This window comes from Haliotis rubra, unplaced genomic scaffold (assembly GCF_003918875.1).
Source record: "Haliotis rubra isolate DU_JTF1 unplaced genomic scaffold, ASM391887v1 Scf806, whole genome shotgun sequence".
Lineage (NCBI taxonomy): Eukaryota > Metazoa > Mollusca > Gastropoda > Lepetellida > Haliotidae > Haliotis > Haliotis rubra.
In genome coordinates this window covers 145,082-172,931 of record NW_025767531.1, presented here as the reverse complement: position 1 = coordinate 172,931, position 27,850 = coordinate 145,082, and the positions used below count along the sequence as shown (strand labels likewise).

The window sequence follows — 27,850 nt, the reverse complement described above, 5'->3', positions numbered from 1 at the left end:
TGAATAATCGACAGACAGCGATCAACCTTTTATACCCATGATTGAGACTATCTGATCCCCAACTTTCACGTGCATTGCATGTGAATTGTGTATTCTGTGACACTCCACGCCGAAATTGAAAATCATGCTGTTAAATACGGGTATTTTACGGATGGTGCGTTTTGTTGTGATGTTTCAAAACATAAACACCATAGGACTCATAAACAGAGCAAAACCTTTTGTAAAATGAATCCCGTTTTAATTCATTGCTACATGAAATTGCTATTTTCGTGATGCGTTTCTTTTTTTTGAGAGTATATATGCAAAAACGTGGCCTCTAAAATACGCTGTTGGTTAAAGCGCTGCTGTAACCTTTGGATGCAGCAGAGCATCCCTACCTGCAAACCTGTATCTAGGAGAAACTAATCCCCTCATTAAATGGTCTGTAGTATATGCTGGAGTCCATATCAGCACTACTATGTGCTCTACGGAGAGAACAAAACTTGTCTGTGGAAAGCTAATACAAGATACAGCTTTAAACAAATGGTTTTAGCCCGCATTGGCCAATACCACTGTAAAGAATCACTGATATACAAGAATAAGTTTGATATGAAATCACCTGTGTTTAACATGTTACGGCTTGTTTCCAAATACAATCTGCTTAGTGAAATCCGTAACTACATTTGTGATTCTAAGTTTATGAAGAAAAATGCTTAGTCGCAAATAGTCAAAGATAAGGTAACTACATATGATCAAATGCAGTTGGTAAATGTACTGCAGACAAGGTTGTCTCTCTCCAGATACCTAATAATAAGATCAGGACGAAAACATAGACTATGGATACTCGCTTTAGAACGACCTCAGAACTTCACTGACATTGCGAGAATTATATGAGTGTAATCTTCATTTTATGGAGGAAATAAAGAACATCTATCTATCTATCTATCTATCTATCTATCTATCTAACTATCTGTCTGTCTATCTATCTATCTATCTATCAATCTATCTATCCAACCATTCATCCGTCCCTCCGTCCGTCCTTCCATCCATCCATCCATCCATCCATCTCTCCGTCCGTCCTTCCATTCATCCATCCATCCATCTATCTATCTATCTATCTATTCTTGCACTTTTTTATTTGATTCCCATGCGGGTCGTTGTTAGATGATATTTGAAAATGACCGTTAGTACATGAGTACTTGGGATGATAACACAGTTGACTTTTATTCCGCCGGCGTTCAAGTTCGTAATGCAGGATACATAACACCCAGACACACTCACACACAGAACAATGCTAGGCTAGTATTGTCTAACATGTTTCATTAAACACTTCCTCATTTCACTCCATGAAGCTTGCTAAATATGAGACCATGATACTTAGCTATTGAGGAGACATGTGAGTTTGGTCATCTGAGTAAGTGTCTCTTGGACCAGGACTATGGATTGAAGACTCGAGTTTCCCTGACGTAGACCGCAACAAACTCACGCATAGTGCCTCATGTGTCAACTACTAGGGCGGGGTATGCTCGCTGTGTCACAAGCGCCTAGTGCCATCGCTACTTTGTGAGGTGCCGTTGGCACATTCTGGTGGTGTGCTTGGACTGTGGAATTGGCCTTGTGGCTTATATTGACATAACGTTTTATGACTGAACATTGTCATTCCAACATCATGCGTTCTCGACAAGTACCTGTCTATTCTGGAATCTTGTTTTTGTCGTGTGTCTGGATACAAGGAGTGGACAGTACACCTAAAGAAATTACAGGTAGGTGACTTATGATAGTATCCGTGAGCGTGTTTGATGTTATTACATGTATATGACTAAATAGCTGATTTGTTGTGTTTGAATCTCTCCTGTCACTCGTGTACCATGTTCGTAAAGGTCTACGGAGAGATGAAATTGACTAGTCACCTGATGTGCGTCACGTACTTGTTTCAACTGTGAATTGTATTTGAATGTGTTCAAGGGATTCCAATCGGATTGTCAGTATGGTTGCATTGCTATTGGACTTCATTTCTGGCCATTGCCGCCTGTCTTAGTGGTAACTGTTATCGTTCAGTCTATAGCAGCGATAGTGACTCATTCTTAAACATGGTCGACATGTTCTTAAACAGCAAGTGGGTAAATGCAGGAACAAACATTACTCACATGCCAAGTGTGAGTGCGTGTTTATGTGTCTGTGTTTGTAAAAACAAAATGTGTGTGAAATGATTGTAGTGTCAAGTTTTAAAAAAAATGCATGTGTATTTTTGAGTTTGCGATGCGAAATTAACAGGATGAGAGTAGATTTGAGTATTACCGTTATATATAGTACTCCAACGTTTCTACCCTGCCATGGCAGTTGATTGGCTAACCGTTTATTATTCTGTAGTTGCGTATCCTATTCAGATTAAAAAAATAGGCTCGAACTAAGGACGGTGCAGGACCATTGATGACCCAGTCGCTGAAAGCGCCGCAATTAGCTGTGAAGAGTTACGTCCCTTGGGCACGCCAAAAACCTCTGATTGTTGTTTAAATTTGCGGTTCAGATGGTTTCATTTAGGATATTTAGGCCAACGGCCTATTGCCACATAGGCTATATAGACAATATAATAGCATGGTGCAGATGCGTAAAATATACATATTCATATGTGTAGTAATATATTAGTACCATGATTCATATGTGTGGGAATAATATAGAAGTTCTCAAATTCATGGCATGATGTAAATACATTGAGACATTTGTGATAGTGCTTTTATTCTTATTTGACATTAGGTAAACCAATTGATGCATTTATGTATTGTTTGTCTAATGTGTGAAAGTGATCTACAACCCAAAAGAAAATGGTATTCAGCCTCTATAGCTCCCGAGTTACATAGTTTACACAGTCTGTCTTTGCGCTCAGCACTGTTCATCCTACCGTTGCTGATTCTAGATGGAGTGTGCTGCAACGAAAGTTTGCCAAAATACTCCTGAATTTATTCATTTGTAATGAATTGTTGTACTCCTCAGTTTCAAATCTATGCTTATACAATTTGTAGTTTAGATGTATTATTATTTATGATTATTATTTATGAAGCTGACAGCTAGTGTATTGGGAAAATGGTTATCCTTTGCCACAAAACTCCAACTGCACGTTATGTTCAAATTATGTTATAATTAGTGCCTCGCTGAAATCGAAGGTCTATAACATACATGATTCTACTCAATTTAAACACTATTTTGGCAGTTTGATTCCGTGATTCCATAATACATTACATCTACTTTTTAAAAACCGCTGCCTAATACAGAAGCCTATCATGTTGCAAACATAAGTTATGATATCCTACTACAATAAAAACATAATATTGTTTGGTCCCTCAATGTGGTACCGACAACCCCTTGGACTGGTATGTGAGATTTATAATGATTATTTTACAAAGTGAAATTATTTTCCAATAATTTGACTAAATATTCATCTTAACGCTGGTCTTATTTTCCACAGCAACTGCCATAGTCAAGGGATCAAACTTAACAATTACACAAATCATAGTTCATTCAAAAAGTGCATAATGAGTCACATAACGAGACAGGAGTCATCAATAGCGAGTGTGACCACCCTGGGCATCCATACACGCCAATACACGTCATCAATAGCGAGTGTGACCACCCCGGGCATCCATACACACACGTCTCTTCAATGACGTCGTCTGTCGGCGGATGTCGTCTGTCGTCGCCTGTTCCATATGTCCAAGGGAGTCTGTTTAAGTTCCTGTCGGTTCGCTGGAGGTGGTACACGCTGTCTCAGCTGACGATCAAGATGATCCCAGGGATATTCAATGGGATTCATGTCTGGAGAAGACTCTGGCCAAGGCAATACGTTGAGGTTAACGTTGTACAGGTTATTCCCGAACAATCTGGCGGTGTGAAGCCATACGTTGTCGAGTTTGCAAATCCCTGTATCGCCGGGCATTTAGTGAGGTTTGGCGCCAGTCGTCCTCCTCTGTGTCCAAAAACTCAAACTCTTCCATCGTTTCTGAACCGACTGAACCGACTTTCATCTGTAAAGAGCACTGTCTGCCAGTCACGTCGCTGCCGGCGACGTACAGTTCGTTCCCATTGATGTCAGCGTTGACGGTGTAGACAGGTCAATGCCATTCCAAGGAAGGGTCGGTATGCTCGTATACCAACCATACCAAGCTGTCGAAGGGCTGTTCGTCTGCTGATGGCGTGCCCTAGTGCTGTCGTTACCGTCACGAATCTGCCGGATGATATGGTTTTCAGCCGGTGTCGTGACTCTTCGCCTTCTCGCCCTTGGGCGGTCTTGAGTCTGGCCTGTTTGCAGGTAGCGGTTTATCATTTGCTCATGGTGGCCTGGCTGCAGTTGAAAGTTCTTGCCAACTGACGTTGTGAAGCCCCCATATTGGCCATACTGATCACCCTGTCTCGTCGCGCTTGGTTTGGGGGTTACTGCATGCTTACTCTGTCCAACATCGGTATTTATGCCACAACCATGCACGTGGATTTGGACCACAATTACGTTTTTTGACGTTTTGAAAAATGCGTGATTCGTAAGAAGTTTTTGGACAGCTGTGTTGCTATCGGGATGATGTTCCGTTTACATCTAAAGTCACATAAGGACCAGCATTTTGTGTGGTCACTCTAGATACCCTCTCTCTGCCTAGCCCCTGTGGATTACTGTTGCTGACAAGGGAATATCACCACCGTTGTCTTTATTGCACCTGTATATGTATATTGCAATTGTATTTTGTACTGCCATAGTGATATCTGTGTATTGATTCGTATTTGATTTGTTAAATTACATGTAGTTCTTTCCAGAATACAATTAGTTTTTACAGTATAATGTCTTTGTTGTGTGTTAATTTCATACATACGTCTCCGAGCCAACACGTAATCTCATGAACATTAATTAAGGAGCACTTGAACTCAAAGACAATTATTAAAAGTTTGTTCTGGAAGCCATGGAGTCGAATGTTCACGTGCTGCGAAAGCGACAATGTCATTGGGATAAAACAAATATTCCTGTAGCATGTTTTCTGAAAAGATTCGAAAGACGACAGAACTAAACATTAACATTTCTTGACAGTTATTCCACTGCCTCAAGACACGAATTAGATTATCAGGAACTGCTTTCAAAAGTGGTTTGAATCCTATCTTCATCATAGATGCCAATCAGTGGTCATCGATAAAGCCTCATCAGACCCAGTTCCCCTTAACTGCGGCGTACCACAGGGTTTGATCCTTGGACCGATCCTATTCACCCTGTATACAGCTTCTGTTTGTGATGTCATCGATGCCCACGACGTTGCTTATCACTCGTACGCTGACGACACACAGCTACACAAATCATTTCTAGAACGAGATACCTCTACAGCACTTAGTGACCGTGAACACTGCACGTATGCGATAAAATCCTGGATGGTGACTCCAAACGAAAATCTATCTCTGAATCTTTGCTTCGTATTGGTGACTTATCAATACCATTCTCTGATGCAGTGAAAGATCATGGTGTCTTTCTATGACAGTGGACAAGCATGTAGAGCATACCTGTAGAATCTGCTTCAACCACCTGTGAAGTATTGGCCTCATTAGACATTTGTTGACTCAGAAGCTACTAAACCAAACCAAACCAAGGGCACCGAGAACAATGGGGAGCCTGGCAACAGTGTACTTTGGATGCAAGCGAGACATTTCAAAGGCGAGGTCCGCATATTTATCATGCTTTTTCTGAATCTTGCCAATCACGTTGCTGTCAAAGGGGACAGAGAATTCAATGATATAAATAAATTAATTTCCTTTATCTAAAAGGACAAGATCAGGTTTGTTGGCAGGATTTCTTCTGAGGCTGTATATAGGCCTATTCCACAAAAGTTTAAAAGCATCATTTTCCATGACGTCCGGGACATGTTCAGGGTCGTACCATGGATGGACCTCGGAGTCAAAGCCACAGGCATGGCGGAGATGATAGTAAAAGCAACGAGCCATGCTATTATGTCTTTTAAGATATGCTGTTTGTGCCAAAGAAGGGCATCTACTGACAAGGTGTTGGGTAGTCTCTGTAAATTCGTTACACAGTCGGCAATTCATGTTAATATTTGGCGATTAAGAGTGGGAAGTGACTGTTCCTGAGCAGCAAAAAAGGAAGCCCTCAGTTTCACATTTGAGACCAGCCGACTTCATCCAGGCGAAGGAGTCGGTTGGATTCCAATTCTGTTCCACACACTGCACATATACACGATGCAGTGGTTTCTCAGACAACTTCTCCACAAATGACCGACTCTGGTCAGACTTGGTGAAGGGCTTCACCTGGTTTACTCCCATCGCTGTACCATCCAACAGTACATCGCCATCAACAAAATCAACATTAAATTTCAGATTCTGTCCAACAACCTTGGCACGCTTAAAACAGCTGTGGAATTCCTTGCTTTTATCATGTGTCTTGACATGCATCACCAGAGGATCATCTGATAAATAAAAAAAATGTACACAAAAGAATTCTATCAAGAAGAGCCTCCACATTACTCAAACCCCGACCTCCACAATTGATTGGCATACATAAACGATTGAGAGAGGAACGAAGGTGGTGGCTCTGTTACCAGACCTGATCCTTCTGGTCAGGCGGTCAAGACTCTGGAAATCTTGTTTAGTCCAGTCAACTACTCCAAAGGAATAAGAAAGGACTCGCACAGAAACGTATTGGTGGCTTTGACCTTGTTTCGAGCATTTAGCTCTGAGCTCCAGATTTTCTTTGTACTCGGCCCGAAGTTTGTCTTGAATTTGGGCATTCTGGAGCTTGACTCGAACTTGCATTCCAAGATAGGTGTAGGCCTGATCTTCCACAAGATGCACAATAACTCCTCCCCCTTGTAACTTGACCGATCTACCATTAACTACCTTGCCTAGTTTCAGATGAAGAGTATTACATTTGTCGAGTCCAAATGCCATGACAATATCATTAGAAAAGGACTATTATTATTAAGGCAATGACTTACTCTACAGAAAATAGACGATGGGAATTTATTGGCATACAAGACGTAGGGATGTTCTGTCGCAGCATCGGTGCTAACATGAACATTAACATTGGGGTAATGCTATTTTTCAGGGCATTATCATTTGCAGAAGCCCGAGGTCTTTCATTAACTGCCCGACGAAGAAAATTATAGCTTTACAAAATTAGCGGTAACGTTATAATTGTCATCGTCGGGCAGTTAATGGAAGACCACGGACTACTGACCTAGAAGGAGGAGGAGGGTCAATGACCTAATTCGGCTCCGTACCGAAAACTTTTGCCGGTAGTGAAGAGTCGGACTTTCCACCAGAAAGATTCTGAGGGAACGTCGTCCGAGGAGACTGTTTTCCTCATACTTATAAACCTATGGCCAATTTTGTCTATTGTTCTTGCAGTTGCTTCGCATTATGGAATAACCTCGGTAGAGGTTTTACGATGATCTTTGTAATACCTCGCAGGAGGTTTTACAATGACCGTTGTAATACCTCATACGAGGTACGAAGTTTTACAATGGTCGTTGTAAAACCTAATACCCTGATGACTGACCGTAAAATTTCTAATTATTGAAAACTTCCAATATTTTTTGGCGATAACTGGTTTCGAACCCACAACCCATCGCTTTCTAGCTTGGCGGTTTTATCCACTACGCTACGAAGGATCGCTGTGAGGAATGAGATTGTTTGTCAGTATGAACCATGTGTTTCTCACACGACAGGTACTGCGGGCAGCGCACGTGCAGGACACGGGTAGCGCGTGCAGGACACGGATTGCGCGTGCGGGGCAAGGTGTTGGCTGCCAGTCGCATCCCAGTTGACACCGGCTGTTCCATCATTTGCGGGCTGTTCCATGAATGTTGTCCTACTCAGTACATGCACAAATTGAAATTAAGTGTTGTCTTAAACGGTTTATAAGTAAGATAAAACACTCCTCCTCGGTTTTGGTGGAGATTGTAAAACCTCAGTGTCAGGAAATCGCGCCCTCGGGATTTCCTTCCCCTGAGGTTTTACAATCTCCACCAAAACCTCGGAGTCGTGTTTTATCCTATACATAGACACACGCAGGAACGTCCAGCGTAGTCCAGGCTCCGAGAAAACCGCAACTTGAAGGCATGGGATAGGGTTCATTGGTCTGTAGGTTGTGAAGACGTCGTAACGAGGCATATCACTTGGACATAATACATGCTGCCGAACCCTTTTTGGGTGACTCAGTGACTGGGTGGGGTTACGTTTCGTATGACATCAAGTTGGATCTGATTACAGTACCTGTGACACTCAGTGGTCATCGTTATCAACACGAGGTATGCATGACAACAATGATGGATGACACCACTAGACCTCTCTTTTCTCGAGCCATCATCTCCCATTTGCAGAACAAGCCATCGCAAAATTACTATTGCCCGCATGGAGACCTGATATGAACTCATCGAACATCCTTGGGGCTCTCTTTGGCGTCTAGTTTGAGCTAGAGAACTTCCTATCCAAAATCTCCAGGAATTGTCGCAGGCACTCCATGTTTAGGATTCCGATACTAAGAATTCGACGCTTGATTGTCGGTGAGAGGAGGCGACTGGTTGCTGTCAGTGAAGGGGGTGGCTAAACCAGGTACTAATGTGGTTGCCAGTGGTTTTTCATAAATCACAGCATTTAACATTTGAGAACTTAGGGATAGTCACATTGGTGGAGTAGCCTTAATGGCCATACTTCCCGGCCTTGCTGATATTCACGTGTTTGAGTATTCCTCTCAGATTGCGAGTAAATTAATATCATCTTTTGTTTTTTTGTTTCAGTTATAGTAACATGTGGTACAGTTTCCATTCAAATATATTTTCAAAATGTACAGGACAAGTGTTTTGTACTTAATTTTATATTATGTCAGTGGTGTTGGATTTATGGTCATGTACGCAGTGCCAGGTATTGGTTTTGTTAATGAATTTGTTATGATAAAACACTGATCAGATTATATGTTGTGATCTACCAAAAAACAAACAAAAAACCTATGTCACACCACTTTATATGCTACTTCTCCCCGCCAGTGTATAATGTGACTGAGACATAGATGTCAGGTGAAATTGGGTTTAACGTCGTACTTATATTTAGCGCATATGACGACGTGCATGCGTGTGTATGTGTATGTGCGGCTGCTTGTACTAGCCCAGACTTAAACTGGTTTTATAATGCTAGCCCACTGAGATACCATGCCGCAGTGAAGCATGATACCCCACTCAGGCGCATTATACTGACTCCGAGCCAACCAGTCCTTGTTGTACCCATTAATGCCGAGCGCCAGACAGGGACCATATTTTTACCGTCTTTTGGTATGACACTGTCGGGGATCGAACTCGCGACCTTCCGCTCTCCGGGCGGACGCTCTAACCGCTACACCACACCACGGAGGCGGTCGACTGAGAAATAGAAGGACGGTGACTGATGAATATTTTGTCTGTGGTACCTAGCGTTATTCACTTGAAAACACTACATTGACATGTTTGGAATCAATAAGTGATATTCTGAAGTTTGACTGAAACATTACTTTTATGCCTAGGATCCTGCAATATAGTAAGTATATTAGATTACACGCATTGATATATCTCATGTAACGTACGGAGAGATGCTTCAAAGTTATGAATATGTTCACTCAGACGTCACCCCCCCTCAGTGTCACGGAATCATATATGCTATTCTTAGAACTATTAATACATCACTCTTTTCTTGATTAGGTAGGTTCATATTGTGAAAAGAATATACGTAAAATAATGTTGAAGATAAAGTAAAATAGGAAAATATACCTGGAATACGGTAATACCCAGAGACTTAACAATGAAAAGAGATGCAAATGCGTGCCTTGAGTATCCTTGTTACATCAGTACTGAAACAGAGCCATTGTTTACTGTTTATTTCAAGATAGCTGTGACGTTGCATACTCATGATGTAGTTATATGTTATGATTAGTATTTTCCTTGCCAGTGACACGTGGGTATACCCCAAATGCAACAGTTACTGCGGGAAGGGATGCTGTGTTAGTCTGCAATGGAGAACCATCAGACATAGGCAGCTGGTATAAAGTTGGCTACAGCAAGTATATTGCGTATATATATGAAGGGCCAGGAAACTGCACGTTCCGCTCGAACCAATCTCTGCCTGGCCTGGAATTAGGAAGTTCAGACTGCAGAAAACATGCTCTCAGGATCTCAAACATCAGCAAGATACATGAGGGACGGTGGAGGTGTACGATCACAATTGGTGAAGAAAGGGCTGTCAATGTTCATGTTGTGGCATCACCTGCAGGTACTATACAACGGTCCTTTGCGTAAAAGATGCTAAATCAATTCAAGTACCCAATAAATCCTCAGCAGTATATGTTTGCAGTTAACCAGTCATGTTGAAAATTTCATGTCTTTATACTCTGTGGGGCTATGTCCAGGACGGATGTACAAGTGTTGTATGGTGTACTTGTAATACTTGCCTCAAACAGCATTACACATCAAGACACACAGCACAACACACAGCACAACACACAACACAACATACAGCACAACACACAGCACAAAATACAACAAACACAGAACAACACACAACACACACAGCACAACACACAACACACAGCACAACAAACAGCACACACAGCACAACTCACAGCACTACACACACAGCACAAAACACAACAAACACAGCACAACACACACAACACAACACACACTGCACAAAACACTCAACACACACTGCACAAAACACATGAAACACAGCACAACCCCCACAACCCAGCACAACACACAACACACAGCACAAAACACAACAACCACAGCAAAACACACAACACACAGCACATCACACAACACAACACACAACACACACAGAATAACACACAACACACACAGCACAACACACAGCACAACACATCAAAACACACAGCACAACACACAACAAACAACATAACACAGCAAAACACAGCAAAACACACAGCAAAACACATCAGAACACACAGCAGAACACACAACACTCACAGCATAACACATCAAAACACACAGCACAACACACAGCATAACAAACAGCACAACAAACAGCACAACACACAACACACAGTACAACTTAAAGAACAACACACAGTACAACACACACAACAACACACAGCACACACAGCACAACACACAGTACAACTTAAAGAACAACACACAGCACACACAGAGTACACCACACAGCACACCGCACACAGCACAAAACACAAGAAACACAGCACAGCACACACAGCACAAAACACAACACCAAAAACAAAAACAGCACAAAAACACAACACACACACAAAACACAAGAAACACAGCACAACTCACACCACAACACAGCACAACAGATCAAAACACACAGAAAAAAATAAAAGAACAACAGGAAAATACACAACACACAGCACAACACATACCACACACAACACACACAGCACAAGACAAAACACAACACAAAATACAGCACAACACACTACACACACAGCACAACACATCAAAACACACAGCAGAACACACAACACACACAGCACAACAAACAGTGCAACTCAAAGCACAACACACATCACACAAAGAGCACAACACACAGCACAGCAACAAAACACGACAAACACAGCACAACACACACAGCACAAAACACACACAAAACACACAGCACAACCCACACAGCATAACACAAAGCACAACACACTGCACACAGCACGAAACACAAGAACCACAGCAAAAACACAACACACACAAGCACAACAAACAACACAGCACACAGCACAACACAGCATAACACACAACACAGCACAACACACACCACAACACTCAACACAACACATGCATGCAGCACAACTCACGGCATAACACACATCACAACACACAACACAACACACAACACACAGCATTACACATCAAAACAACACAGCACAACACAGCAAAACACACAGCAAAACACATCAAAACAAAGAGCAAAACACATCAAAACACAGCACAACACACAACACAAATCATAACAAATCAAAACGCACAGCACAACACACAGCCAAACACATCTTAACACATAGCACAACACACACACACAGCACAACACATCAAAACACACAGCACAACACACAGCACAAAACACAACGCAAAACACAACACAAAACACAGCACACAGCACAAAACAGAGCACAATACATAGCACAACACGCAGCACAACACACAGAACAAAACACAACAAACACAGCACAACACACAGCCAAACACCCAACACAAAACACTACACACACAGCACAACACAAAACACAGCACAGAGCACAAAACAATAAAACACACAGCACAACACACAGCACACACAGCTGAACACACAGCACAACACATCAAAACACACAGCACAACACACATCACACACAGCAGAACACATAACATACAACACACAGCACAACACACAGTACAACTCAAAGCACAACACACAGCACACAAGAAGCGCAACACACAGCACAACGCACAGCACAAAACACAACGCAAAACAAAACACAGCACAAAACACACAACACATCAAAACACAGGAAACACAGCACAACACAGCTCAACACAACACACACAGAACAAAAAACAACACAAAGCACAACACACAACACAACACACAGTACAACACATCAAAACACACGGCACAACACGCAACACACAGCACAAGAAACAACACACAGCACAACACAACACACAGAACAACACACAGCATAACACACAACACACTGCATAACACACAGCACAACACACAACACACACAGCATAACACACAACACACACATCATAACACACAGCACAACACAACACACACAGCACAACACACCACACAAGACAACACGCAACACACAGAACAACACACAGCATAACACACAACACACATAGCATAACACATGGGCGGCCTGGCTAAGACGCCAGGCTAGTGATCCAGCGAGGTTGAGGTGCTGGGATGGAGCCCACCTGTGACCGGGTGTAAAAACCTTGGAGTCTACTTTGTGTGCAGACACTTTCAGTGTTGTCACAACCCCTAGTGTACAGTAAACATCCCTTTGCACACAGCACAACACATCCAAACACACAGCACAAAACACAACAAACACAGCACAACACACAGCCAAACACCCAACACAAAACACTACACACACAGCACAACACAAAACACACACATCACAAAAAACAACACAAAGCACAACACACAACACAACACACAGCACAAAACATTAAAACACACAGCACAACACACAGCACGCACAGCAGAACACACCTCACAACACACAGCACAACACATCAAAACACAGCACAACACACAGCACAAAACATTAAAACACACAGCACAACACACAGCACGCACAGCATAACACACCTCACAACACACAGCACAACACATCAAAACACAGCACAACACACAGCACAAAACATTAAAACACACAGCACAACACACAGCACGATACACAGCACAACACACAGCACAAAACACAACAAACACCCAACACAAAACACTACAACCACAGCACAACACAAAACACACACAGCACAAAAAACAACACAAAACACAACACAAAACGCAGCACAAAACATCAAACACACAGCACAAGACACAACAAACATAGCTTAACACACAACACACACTGCACGCACAACACAAAACAAAACACACAGCATAACACAGAACAGAACAACACACAACACACACTGCACAAAACACAACACAAAACACAACAAACCGCACAAAACACACAACACAATACACAGCACTCACAGCACAAAACACAACACACACAGCACAACACATCAAAACACACAGCAGAACACATAACACATACATCATAACACAGCAAAAGACACAGCAAAACACACAACACAACACATAATAACACACAGCACAGCACACAACACACACAGCACAACACAGGGCAGTACACACAGCACAGCACACAGTATAACACATACAGCACAGACAGCATTACACACAGCACAAAACACAGCACAACACACACAGCACAACAAAAAGCAAAAAACACAATACACACAGCACAACACATCAAAACACACGGCACAACACACAGAAGACACAGCGGAACACGCAGCACAACACACAACACACGGCATAACACATCAAAACACACACAGCACAACACATCAAGGCACACAGCACAATAAACAGACACAGCACAAAACACAACACACAGCACAACACATCAAAACACACACTGCACAACATATCAAGACACACAGCACAATAAACAGACACAGTACAACACACAACACAAGACATCAAGACTGAGCACAATAAACAGACACAGCACAACACATCAAAACACACAGTACAACACACAACACACGCAGAACAACACATCAAAACACACAGCACAACAGACAGAACAAACAAAACACACACATCACAACACACAAAATACACAGCACAACACACAACACACAAAGCACAGAACACAGCACAACAAAACAGGAAAACACACGCAGCACAACACACAACACAAAGCATAACACATCAAAACACACACAGCACAACACATCAAGACACACAGCACAATAAACAGACACAGCACAACACACAACACACAGTACAACACATCAAAACACACACTGCACAACACATCAAGACACACAGCACAATAAACAGACACATCAAAACACACATCACAACACACAGCACACACAGTACAACACATCAAAACACACAGCACAACAGACAGAACAAAACACAACACACACATCACAACACACAAAACACACAGCACAACACACAACACACGCAGCACAATACGCAACACACACATCACAACACACAGCACAGCACACAACACGCACAACACAGCACACAACACACACAGGACAACACATCAAAACACACAGCACAACACATCAAGACACACAGCTCAATAAACGGACACAGCACAACACACAACACACAGCACAACACATCAAAACACACAGCACAACACATCAAGACACACAGCAGCACAACACATCAAAACACACAGCACAACACATCAAAACAGACAGCACAACAGACAGAACAAAACACAACACACACTTCACACCACACAAAACACACAGCACAACACATCAAAACAGACAGCACAACAGACAGAACAAAACACAACACACACAGCACAACACACAAAACACACATCACAACATACAACACACACAGCACAGAACACAGCACAACACACAGGAAAACACACAGAATAACACACAACACACAACATAACACATCAAAACACACAGCACATCACATCAAGACACACAGCACAATAAACGGACACAGCACAAAACACAACACACAGCACAACACATCAAAACACACAGCACAACACATCAAGACACACAGCACAATAAACAGACACAGCACAACACATCAAAACACACAACACACACAGCACAGAACACAGCACAACACACAGGAAAACACATAGCACAACACACAACACACAGCATAACACATCAAAACACACAGCACAACACATCAAGACACAGAGCACAATAAACAGACACAGCACAACACATCAAAACACACAGCACAACACATAACACACACAGCACAACACATCAAAACACACAGCACAACATACAGCACAAAACACAACACACACATCTCAACACACAAAACACACAGCATAACACACAACACACAAAGCACACAACACAGCACAACACAAAGGAAAACACACAGCACAACACACAACACACAGCATAACACATCAAAACATACACAGCACAACACATCAAGACACACAGCACAATAAACAGACACAGCACAACACACAACACACAGCACAACACATCAAAACACACACTGCACAACATATCAAGACACACAGCACAATAAACAGACACAGTACAACACATCAAAACACACAGCACAACACACAACACACACAGCACAACACATCAAAACACACAGCACAACAGACAGCACAAAACACAACACACACATCAAAACACACAAAAACACAGCACAACACACAACACACACAGAACAACACGCAACACACACAGCTTAACACACAGCACAACACACAACACACACAACACAGCACACAACACACACAGGACAACACACAGCACAACACATCAAAACACACAGGACAACACACATGACACACAGCACAACACACAAAACACACCGAAACACATATGCAACAAAAATGCACAAATATACGACACAAGACACGCATAGGAACACACAGGAACACACACACGGAAATGCGCTCATGTCAAGCCATAACACACACAAAGCTCAACACACCATACAAGAGACACACACACACATACACACACACACACACACACACACACACACACACATACACACACACACAAGACAACTTAGACACATCCCACACAATATTCACACAGACAGATATAGCTCAACACATCACACAAGAGACACAAACACACACACACACATCCCACACAATATTCACACAGACAGATATAGCTCAACACAACATACAAGAGACACACACACACACATCCCACTCAATATTCACACAGATAGATATAGCTCAACACAACATACAAGAGACACATACACACACACACACATCCCAGACAATATTCACACAGATAGATATAGCTCAACACAACATACAAGAGACACATACACACACACATCCCACACAATATTCACACATATAGATATCTCAACACATCATACAAGAGACACAAACACACACAACAAACAGAACAAACAAAACACACACATCACAACACACAAAACACACAGCACAACACACAACACACATAGCATAGAACACAGCACAACACACAGGAAAACACACGCAGCACAACACACAACACAAAGCATAACACATCAAAACACACACAGCACAACACATCAAGACACACAGCACAATAAACAGACACAGCACAACACACAACACACAGTACAACACATCAAAACACACACTGCACAACACATCAAGACACACAGCACAATAAACAGACACATCAAAACACACATCACAACACACAACACACACAGTACAACACATCAAAACACACAGCACAACAGACAGAACAAAACACAACACACACATCACAACACACAAAACACACAGCACAACACACAACACACGCAGCACAATACGCAACACACACAGCACAACACACAGCACAGCACACAACACGCACAACACAGCACACAACACACACAGGACAACACATCAAAACACACAGCACAACACATCAAGACACACAGCTCAATAAACGGACACAGCACAACACACAACACACAGCACAACACATCAAAACACACAGCACAACACATCAAGACACACAGCACAACACATCAAAACACACAGCACAACACATCAAAACAGACAGCACAACAGACAGAACAAAACACAACACACACTTCACACCACACAAAACACACAGCACAACACATCAAAACAGACAGCACAACAGACAGAACAAAACACAACACACACAGCACAACACACAAAACACACATCACAACATACAACACACACACACAGCACAACACACACAGGAAAACACACAGAATAACACACAACACACAACAACACACATCAAAACACACAGCACAACACATCAAGACACACAGCACAATAAACGGACACAGCACAAACACAAACACACAGCACAACACATCAAAACACACAGCACAACACATCAAGACACACAGCACACAATAAACAGACACAGCACAACACATCAAAACACACAACACACACAGCACAGAACACAGCACAACACACAGGAAAACACATAGCACAACACACAACACACAGCATAACACATCAAAACACACAGCACAACACATCAAGACACAGAGCACAATAAACAGACACAGCACAACACATCAAAACACACAGCACAACACATAACACACACAGCACAACACATCAAAACACACAGCACAACATACAGCACAAAACACAACACACACATCTCAACACACAAAACACACAGCATAACACACAACACACAAAGCACACAACACAGCACAACACAAAGGAAAACACACAGCACAACACACAACACACAGCATAACACATCAAAACATACACAGCACAACACATCAAGACACACAGCACAATAAACAGACACAGCACAACACACAACACACAGTACAACACATCAAAACACACACTGCACAACATATCAAGACACACAGCACAATAAACAGACACAGTACAACACATCAAAACACACAGCACAACACACAACACACACAGCACAACACATCAAAACACACAGCACAACAGACAGCACAAAACACAACACACACATCAAAACACACAAAAACACAGCACAACACACAACACACACAGAACAACACGCAACACACACAGCTTAACACACAGCACAACACACAACACACACAACACAGCACACAACACACACAGGACAACACACAGCACAACACATCAAAACACACAGGACAACACACATGACACACAGCACAACACACAAAACACACCGAAACACATATGCAACAAAAATGCACAAATATACGACACAAGACACGCATAGGAACACACAGGAACACACATTAATCGGAAATGCGCCTCATGTCAAGAAGCCATAACACACACAAAGCTCAACACACCATACAAGACACACACACACACACACACACACACACACACACACACACACACACAAGACAACTTAGACACATCCCACACAATATTCACACAGACAGATATAGCTCAACACATCACACAAGAGACACAAACACACACACACACACACATCCCACACAATATTCACACAGACAGATATAGCTCAACACAACATACAAGAGACACACACACACACATCCCACTCAATATTCACACAGATAGATATAGCTCAACACAACATACAAGAGACACATACACACACACACACACAATACCCTAATAATAATATTCACACAGATAGATATAGCTCAACACAACATACAAGAGACACATACACACACACATCCCACACAATATTCACACATATAGATATCTCAACACATCATACAAGAGACACAAACACACACAACAAACAGAACAAACAAAACACACACATCACAACACACAAAACACACAGCACAACACACAACACACATAGCATAGAACACAGCACAACACACAGGAAAACACACGCAGCACAACACACAACACAAAGCATAACATATCAAAACACACACAGCACAACACATCAAGACACACAGCACAATAAACAGACACAGCACAACACACAACACACAGTACAACACATCAAAACACACACTGCACAACACATCAAGACACACAGCACAATAAACAGACACATCAAAACACACATCAAAACACACAACACACACAGTACAACACATCAAAACACACAGCACAACAGACAGAACAAAACACAACACACACAGCACAACACACAAAACACACAGCACAACACACAACACACGCAGCACAACACGCAACACACACATCACAACACACAGCACATCACACAACACGCACAACACAGTACACAACACACACAGGACAACACATCAAAACACACAGCACAACACATCAAGACACACAGCTCAATAAACGGACACAGCACAACACACAACACACAGCACAACACATCAAAACACACAGCACAACACATCAAAACACACAGCACAACACATCAAGACACACAGCACAACACATCAAAACACACACTGCACAACATATCAAGACACACAGCACAATAAACAGACACAGTACAACACATCAAAACACACAGCACAACACACAACACACACAGCACAACACATCAAAACACACAGCACAACAGACAGCACAAAACACAACACACACATCAAAACACAAAACACACAGCACAACACACAACACACACAGAACAACACGCAACACACACAGCTTAACACACAGCACAGAACACAACACACACAACACAGCACACAACACACACAGGACAACACAGAGCACAACACATCAAAACACACAGGACAACACACATGACACACAGCACAACACACAAAACACACCGAAACACATATGCAACAAAAATGCACAAATATACGACACAAGACACGCATAGGAACACACAGGAACACACACACGGAAATGCGCTCATGTCAAGCCATAACACACAAAAGCTCAACACACCATACAAGACACACACACACACATACACACACACACAAGACAACTTAGACACATCCCACACAATATTCACACAGACAGATATAGCTCAACACATCACACAAGAGACACAAACACACACATACATCCCACACAATATTCACACAGACAGATATAGCTCAAGACAACATACAAGAGACACACACACACACACATCCCACACAATATTAACACAGATAGATATAGCTCAACACAACATACAAGAGACACATACACACACATACACATCCCACACAGTATTCACACAGATAGATATAGCTCAACACAACATACAAGAGACACATACACACACACATCCCACACAATATTCACACAGATAGATATCTCAACACATCATACAAGAGACACAAACACACACAAGACAACTCAGATACATCTCACACAATATTCACACAGACAGATATAGCTCAACACATCATACAAGTGACACACACACAAGACAACTCAGATACATCTCACACAATATTCACACAGATAGATATAGCTCAACACATCATACAAGTGACACAAGCACACACACATACACATCCCAAACAATATTCACACAGATAGATATAGCTCAGCACACAATACAAGAGACACATACACACATATATACCACACAATATTCACACAGGTAGATATAGCTCAACACAACATACAAGAGACACAAACACACACATGACAACTCAGATACATCTCACACAAAATTCACACAGACAGATATAGCTCAACACAACATACAAGAGACACAAACACACACACACACACACACACACACACACACACACATTAAGGATTGTGCCTTTGTCTGTTTTATGCTATCACAACAATTAAAGAAATAACAACTGTAAAAGCCACGAGTCTCTTAAAAGAGAATGTATTCAGACGTATTCTGTATTGCAATACATTTTACTATACGCCAGTCTGTAATAGATATAGAGAACTGGGATACCATAAACATATTATAATCGCTTGTTGATACATTTGATTATTTTCTCCATCTGAAATCACTGCTCATATTTTGTTAACGTCTTAGAAACAACAACTGTAAAAACGAGTCTGTCATCGTTGACAACAAGGGTAACACCAGAATCAAAAACAACGAGTCTGTCATCGTTGACAACACCAACATCAGAATTAACATCCCACTTCACTGCTTCGGCTGGTATCCCAGGCTCTACTCCTGACGCAACTACTGAGTCGACAGCCCCTGACACGGATACAAGCAGTGCTGGGTATAAAACGGAAAGCAGAACCCAGGACTCGGTAAATCCCCAAACACCATCTGTGACTTCCATGACAACCATCCTAGGTGGAACTGTTGGTGGCGCACTGGTCCTACTGGCTGCTATCATCACCGTTTGCTGTTTACTTCGATCAAAGAAAGAAAAACAAAACAATGGCTGTAAGTACTGTATTGTGTACCAGGGAGTGATGGAGCGAGTTTTGTTTAATGATGCTTCCAAAAGGATTTCACAGGTTACTTGAGTTTCATATGAGGTGTATGGGTTGTGTCCAACGCCACTTTTAGCAGTGTTCAAGTTGTTTCACGTCGTGTCAGCTTCATGTGTGTGTGCGTGCGTGCGTGCGTGCGTGTGCGTGTGTTTGTGTAAGTGTGTGTGTGAGAGGCCGAGGTCATGTCTGTCATGGAGGTCATGTCTGTCATGGACGTTTATCACTTTGGTGAGTACAGGTACTGTCACACCTACACATTTTAGGGTGAACATCTAGGATTCGGACCCACAATTCTGGGTTTCACAGTCCCGAGATCTAGTGACACAACCCTGCCACCAGTGCCACCTTTAAGTAAGAGGCAGTGCAGGTAAATGATGGAGGTGTAAATGTCAACGAGGAGTGGGAAAAGTGATTGATGTGTTTTGGTTTAATGCTAATTTAAAATGGATTTCAATTTTATCAGTGTGTCAGATTATTGTGGATTAAGGCCTCAAGTTATGTCTGTCTTAGACGTTTTCCACTACGTTGAAACCGAGCTCAGGCTTCCGCCGACGTTCCACAGGCTCCTGGAATGCCAAAGGGCCGTAATTCTGCACAGCGAGTTAGGGTGGATGCCAAATATAGTTTATGTCATCGTTCACTTTGATTAACCTATTCTCAAATTTCAGCATCGCTATACACTTCCCCTGCTACTAACACTATCCGTTTCCCCATTTATTCAACAGTGTATAAATAGCTTATAAAAGAGAAACATGTAAAGATAGTAATTCAGTACTGATGATCTCTGTCTAGTGTTGTTCTGTTCATATTTCCTCAGCAGCTCAGGAGCCTGTCAATGGGGATCATAGGTATGTATACGGATATCTCTTAATTCTCAGATTATGGAAAGAACGAGGAATTAAAGTGACACTTTACAGTTATGGCATGAAACTGTTGTCGCTATTGCTGTTTTTCACAGGTGACAATACGAGTATCAGTACAGTACAACGAAGGTGGGGAAATAGGGATTGATAAATATGGAAGGATTTGCCTGTTATGTAAAAGTGGTATAGATAATAAAATCCACTTTGTCTTTACATGACTTACTCTTGATAAACTGCAAGTAACATCCGAGTGTGTAATTTGCTCTGTATTTTGTTTACTCTGTATGTGCCTCAGAAGCATACAATACAATAAACTTCTTCTTCATCTTCTTCTTCTTCTTCAACAATCAACAATTGTAAGAAATAACGTATTGAAAAATATTGCATATCCGAATTGGTGTTATACTGCATGTAACATTCGATTGTGTAATTTACTCTTATTATTGTTTATTCTATATGTGTGCCGCTGGCCTTCTTCTCCTTCTTCTTCTTCTACAGACAGTCAAAGTATTTTATCCTCAGCCAATAGATAATAATGCCTTCAAACGCGAATGAGTTTAGCGCCTCTTAAGCATTCAGTAATATCACGGCGTGTAATCTTGATGTGGTTGGAAAGCCGAGTTGATGTAGGCATTTGATGTATACACCTTGGGTGAAACCCACGACCGGGTGCAAACTGATTACCTACCTTCACACACAGGATTCGAACCCTTGATCAGACATTTCTGACAAAATGGAGTGTTGCACCTTATACGACCTGACCTACCCATCTGTTCAGTAAAGAACATACAATCGAAATTTAAACAATGGTTCAGAAGGATCTCTACCCAAAAGGAAATTAATACTTTTATGAGCTATGTGTCGTTTTCACTGTTCAGATTTAATTGAAGTGGTCCGATTATGTGCGTGGCGAAACCCTGAATTAAAGTAATCGTACATTTCTAACTTATCAGACATCAAGATCCCGAACAAAGAGAAGATGCTGGTGAGTACATACTACTATTAAACCTTTTGATGGATTTAAGAAAACTAGCATGAGAAAGAGAGTTTTTATGGATGTCAGCTTCTTTATTGTGAGGAACACAACGTTTCTGAGTATATCCTTACTCCTTCATCAGGTGAATGAATGGTACGAGACAGAGAGCATATATATGTACATGTACAACAAAAGTAATAAGACAACAAACATAATGGCTAAACAATGGATGGCCCATAAATTTAATCCTGGCTACCAGCTGTACACTGTTCATCACCAATCAACACTAATTAACTATTACGTGTTGGTTTCCATTTATCCTTTGCCAATCACACATCAACGCCAGTAAAGTTTTGGTTTCCATTGTGTAGCCATTTATATGTGTATCACTAGTATGTATTTGATTATATGTAAAAATAGTCAATAAAACATTTCCTTTATACTTTTTTTTTCTCTCTCCTCTTTTGTCTAACGCCAGTTTGTTCAGGTACATTTTCCCATCCCCTTTGCAGGGATGGCTGACAACGTCCTCTATGACAGTTACGGTGGAGACGTGGGACAGGCAGCTAAACACCAGGGTGAGTCTATGGCATAGATTACAACAGATGGAAGTGCTAGCCTCGTGGTCAAAGTGCTGGCTCTTCAAGCCAAATACCAGGTTCGATTCCTCACCCCACCACAGGTGCAAGATTGTTTCAACATTGATAAGTAGTATCCGCCCCATCCCGTCATAATGTTGCTTGACTATTGTCAAACGGGAGTAAAACTCAACCCACTCAATTAATGTGTCATCTGAATTTATGTTTGTCTATATGTTTAACAGATAACTGAAAGCTACAAAACCCTATCATATATTACGAATTCGAACCACCGAGTTTTCACTCACTTATAGAGCCACTATTTTATGAATTTCACAAACGATGAGCAACGAGACTATGTTGGTTAAATCCTTCATGCATCATATATTCTTTTCTCCTCTCTATCTATCAGATGTCTGATGTCAGTCTCTGAACCTTGTCACCATCTTCGGGACATTGACACTGATCCATGTGTAACCATGTACTTCTGGCTCTGTGTATTTCCTATGTCTTGGTGTAGTACTTGGTACTGTCTCCGTCAGATCCCCTGGTGCTCGCTGGTAGATCTCAACCTGACAGTGTGGTTGGAGACATATATGCCATCCCGGATAAACAACGAACATCAACACTGAATGCTGAGTCCCCTGGTAGATCTCAACCTGACAGTGTGGTTGTAGACATATATGCCATCCCGGATAAACAACGAACATCAACACTGAATGGTGAGTTCCCTGGTAGATCACATCTTGACAGTGGTGTTGTAGACATATATGCCATCCCAGATAATCAACGAACATCAACACTTAATGGTGAGTCCCCTGGTAGCTCTCAACCTGACAGTGTGGTTGTAGACATATATGCCATCCCAGATAAACAACGAACATCAACACTGAATGGTGAGTCCCCTGGTAGATCTCAACCTGACAGTGTGGTTGGAGACATATATGCCATCCCAGATAAACAACGAACATCAACACTGAATGGTGAGTCCCCTGGTAGATCTCAACCTGACAGTGATTTTGTAGACATATATGCCATCCCAGATAAACAACGAACATCAACACTGAATGGTGAGTCCCCTGGTAGCTCTCAACCTGACGGTAAGGTTGTAGACATATATGCCATCCCAGATAAACAACGAACATCAACACTGAATTGTGAGTCCCCTGGTAGATCTCAACCTGACAGTGGTGTTGTAGACATATATGCCATCCCAGATAAACAACGAACATCAACACTGAATGGTGAGTCCCTGAGTAGATCACATCTTGAAAGTGGGGTTGTAGACATATATGCCATCCCAGATAAACAACGAACATCAACACTGAATTGTGAGTCCCCTGGTAGATCTCAACACTGAGGCTACTCACAAACAAAGACAAGCTTCTAAAGGAAAGACAAATACTGAATATTAATTGAATAATAATTTCCCTGGACAAGCTTTATGTCATGAAGGAATGTCTTAGAATCCTCCTTCAGTCATAAAAACTATGTCTTAAAGCAGCGCTGAAGATGTACCCGAGTTTTATAGTGTTGGATGGCTGTCTGAAGGCCTGTTGAACTGACAAGGTTGTAGTGGAGAGATAACAAGACCAGATCCAATCAGTATACCAGGAACACAATGTAAACTATATACCCAGTAAAGCTAATCTTTTGCAACAAACGTGATACTAAAGTATATCGAATTCTTTGTATATCCGTTACTAGTAATGTTTGTGTAAATTAAGTCGACTTCTTCCTCGTAGAGGGGGCAGCTGCAGGTGATGTATATAGCGTGGTACAGAAACAACCCAAGTCCGAAGGTGAAACAATGCAACTCCAGTCAACGGACAAAGATGGTAAGTCAGGTCGTGTGTGTGTGAGTGAGGTCGTGAGTGATGTGTTGTGTGATGTCGTGAGTGAATGAGGTCGTGAGTGAGTGAGTGTGGTTGCACTTTGTTTTCAACAATATTCCATCTGAACAAAATCGGGCTGAGTGAGTGAGCTTTGATTGATGTGCGCAGTCTAGTAACATTCTAGCTATCTCACAGAGCATTATGTTAGTTATATCACAGAGCATTATGTCAGTTACATCACAGGACTCAATAATAGTTACATCCGAGGACATTATGTCAGTTATATCACAGAGCATTATGGTAGTTATACCACAGAATATTATGTCAGTTACATCACAGGGCATGATGTAATTTATATCACAGAACCTTATATCAGTTATATTAATGGACATTATGTCAGTTATATCACACGACACTATGTCAGTTATATCACAGAGCATTATGTCATTTACATCACAGTTCATTATGTAATTTATATCACAGAACATTATATCAGTTATATTAATAGACATTATGTCAGTTATATCACAATATATTATGTCAGTTACATCACAGGACATTATGTAATTTATATCACAGAACATTATATCAGTTAAATTAATTGACAGTATGTCAGTTATATTAATGGACATTATGTACTTTATATCAGAGAACATTATATCAGTTATATTAGAGGACATTATGTCAGTTATATTAATGGACATTATGTCAGATATATCACAGAGTATTATGTGAGTTACATCAGAGGACATTATGTAATTTATATCACAGAGCATTATATCAGTTATATTAATGGACATTATGTCAGTTATATCACAGAGCATTCCGTCAGTTATATCACAGAGTATTATGTCAGTTACATGACAGGACATTATTTCAGTTATGTCACAGAACATATGTCAGTTATATCACAGGGCATTATGGTAGTTATATCACAGAGTATTATATCAGTTATATCACTGTACGCTATGTCCGTTACATCACATGGCATTATGTCAGTTATATTACATGACATGACATTATGTGAGTTATTTCACAGGACCCCATGTCTGTTATATCACGGGGCATTATGTCAGCTAGGGCACAGGGCAGTTGACTCAGAGATTACATTGGTTCTTCGCGAGAGTAGTTTTCACATTTGGCATGTGGTATTCTAGTTTACTACCCGAGTGACCCCGGATTAGAACACGTCCTACGTAAGCCATGTTTATCATATGAAGCGACATCATAGATCCGGAGGCCTGAGAAGATCTGTCTGCCATTTTACAGCTGGCGTTTACAGCAAACAAAAGCACTTGTGTTCACCAGCTACTGGCTGCACACATTGTTCGAATCCCGAGTCTGTGTGTCGAACAATGTCGTTTCTAAGGATTGTTCGGAACTTCACAGTACAATAGGTGCATGGAATACAATGGAATCGCGAAATGTCTGTAACTTCATTCTGCCACATGTTTGTATTCATACTTTTGTTTTATAGCTGAGATGTCCGAGCTGTACAGCCAGGTTCAGAAGCCCCAGAAGAACGGGAAGTGAGACACGAGTTGAAGACATACGGCCATGTCCCATACAGTGGAGTACCTTTGTAGACTATACATGTGATGTATCATTTCAAAAGTTGATCCTTGTCGTCCGGGTCTTTCAACACCACGTGATCAGACAAAAAAAGCAAATGATTATTGAAACTTTCTACTTAAAACATGACGAGAGAAACGTTTTAATACATATTTTGTAAAAAAACTGTCCATAGATAACCCTATATTTATTGTTTCAATGTTTCTGGTACAGTTCTAGTCATTTTGTTAACACTCTGTCGTATGCTACACGTATTGATGTCAGTTTGTTATCTCTTTGCTGTATGCTAGACACAGTAATGTCATTTTTATAATACTTTGCTGCTGGACGTAGTAGTGTCATTTTGTTAACTCTTTGCTGTATACTAGACGTAGTATTGTCATTTTGTTGACACTTTGCTGTTTGCTAAACGTAGTATTGTCATTTTGTTGACACTTTGCTGTATACTAGACGTGGTATTATCATTTTGTTGA

General features: G+C 41.4%; 2 protein-coding genes across 2 annotated transcripts in view; both read left to right on the top strand.

Moving 5' to 3' along the window:
- The window catches only part of LOC124261732, a 95,437-nt gene that overhangs the window by 22,847 nt on the left and 44,740 nt on the right, over positions 1-27,850 (top strand). The gene's annotated exons all lie outside the window — the stretch shown is intronic.
- Positions 1,354-27,850, top strand: LOC124261730. The gene is made up of 9 exons (XM_046696080.1): positions 1,354-1,742; positions 9,931-10,251; positions 21,135-21,503; positions 22,371-22,401; positions 23,370-23,401; positions 23,905-23,970; positions 24,513-24,692; positions 25,716-25,808; positions 27,283-27,850. The coding sequence occupies exons 1-9, from the start codon at positions 1,622-1,624 to the stop codon at positions 27,336-27,338; spliced, it is 1,269 nt and encodes a 422-aa protein (XP_046552036.1). The 5' UTR covers positions 1,354-1,621; the 3' UTR covers positions 27,339-27,850.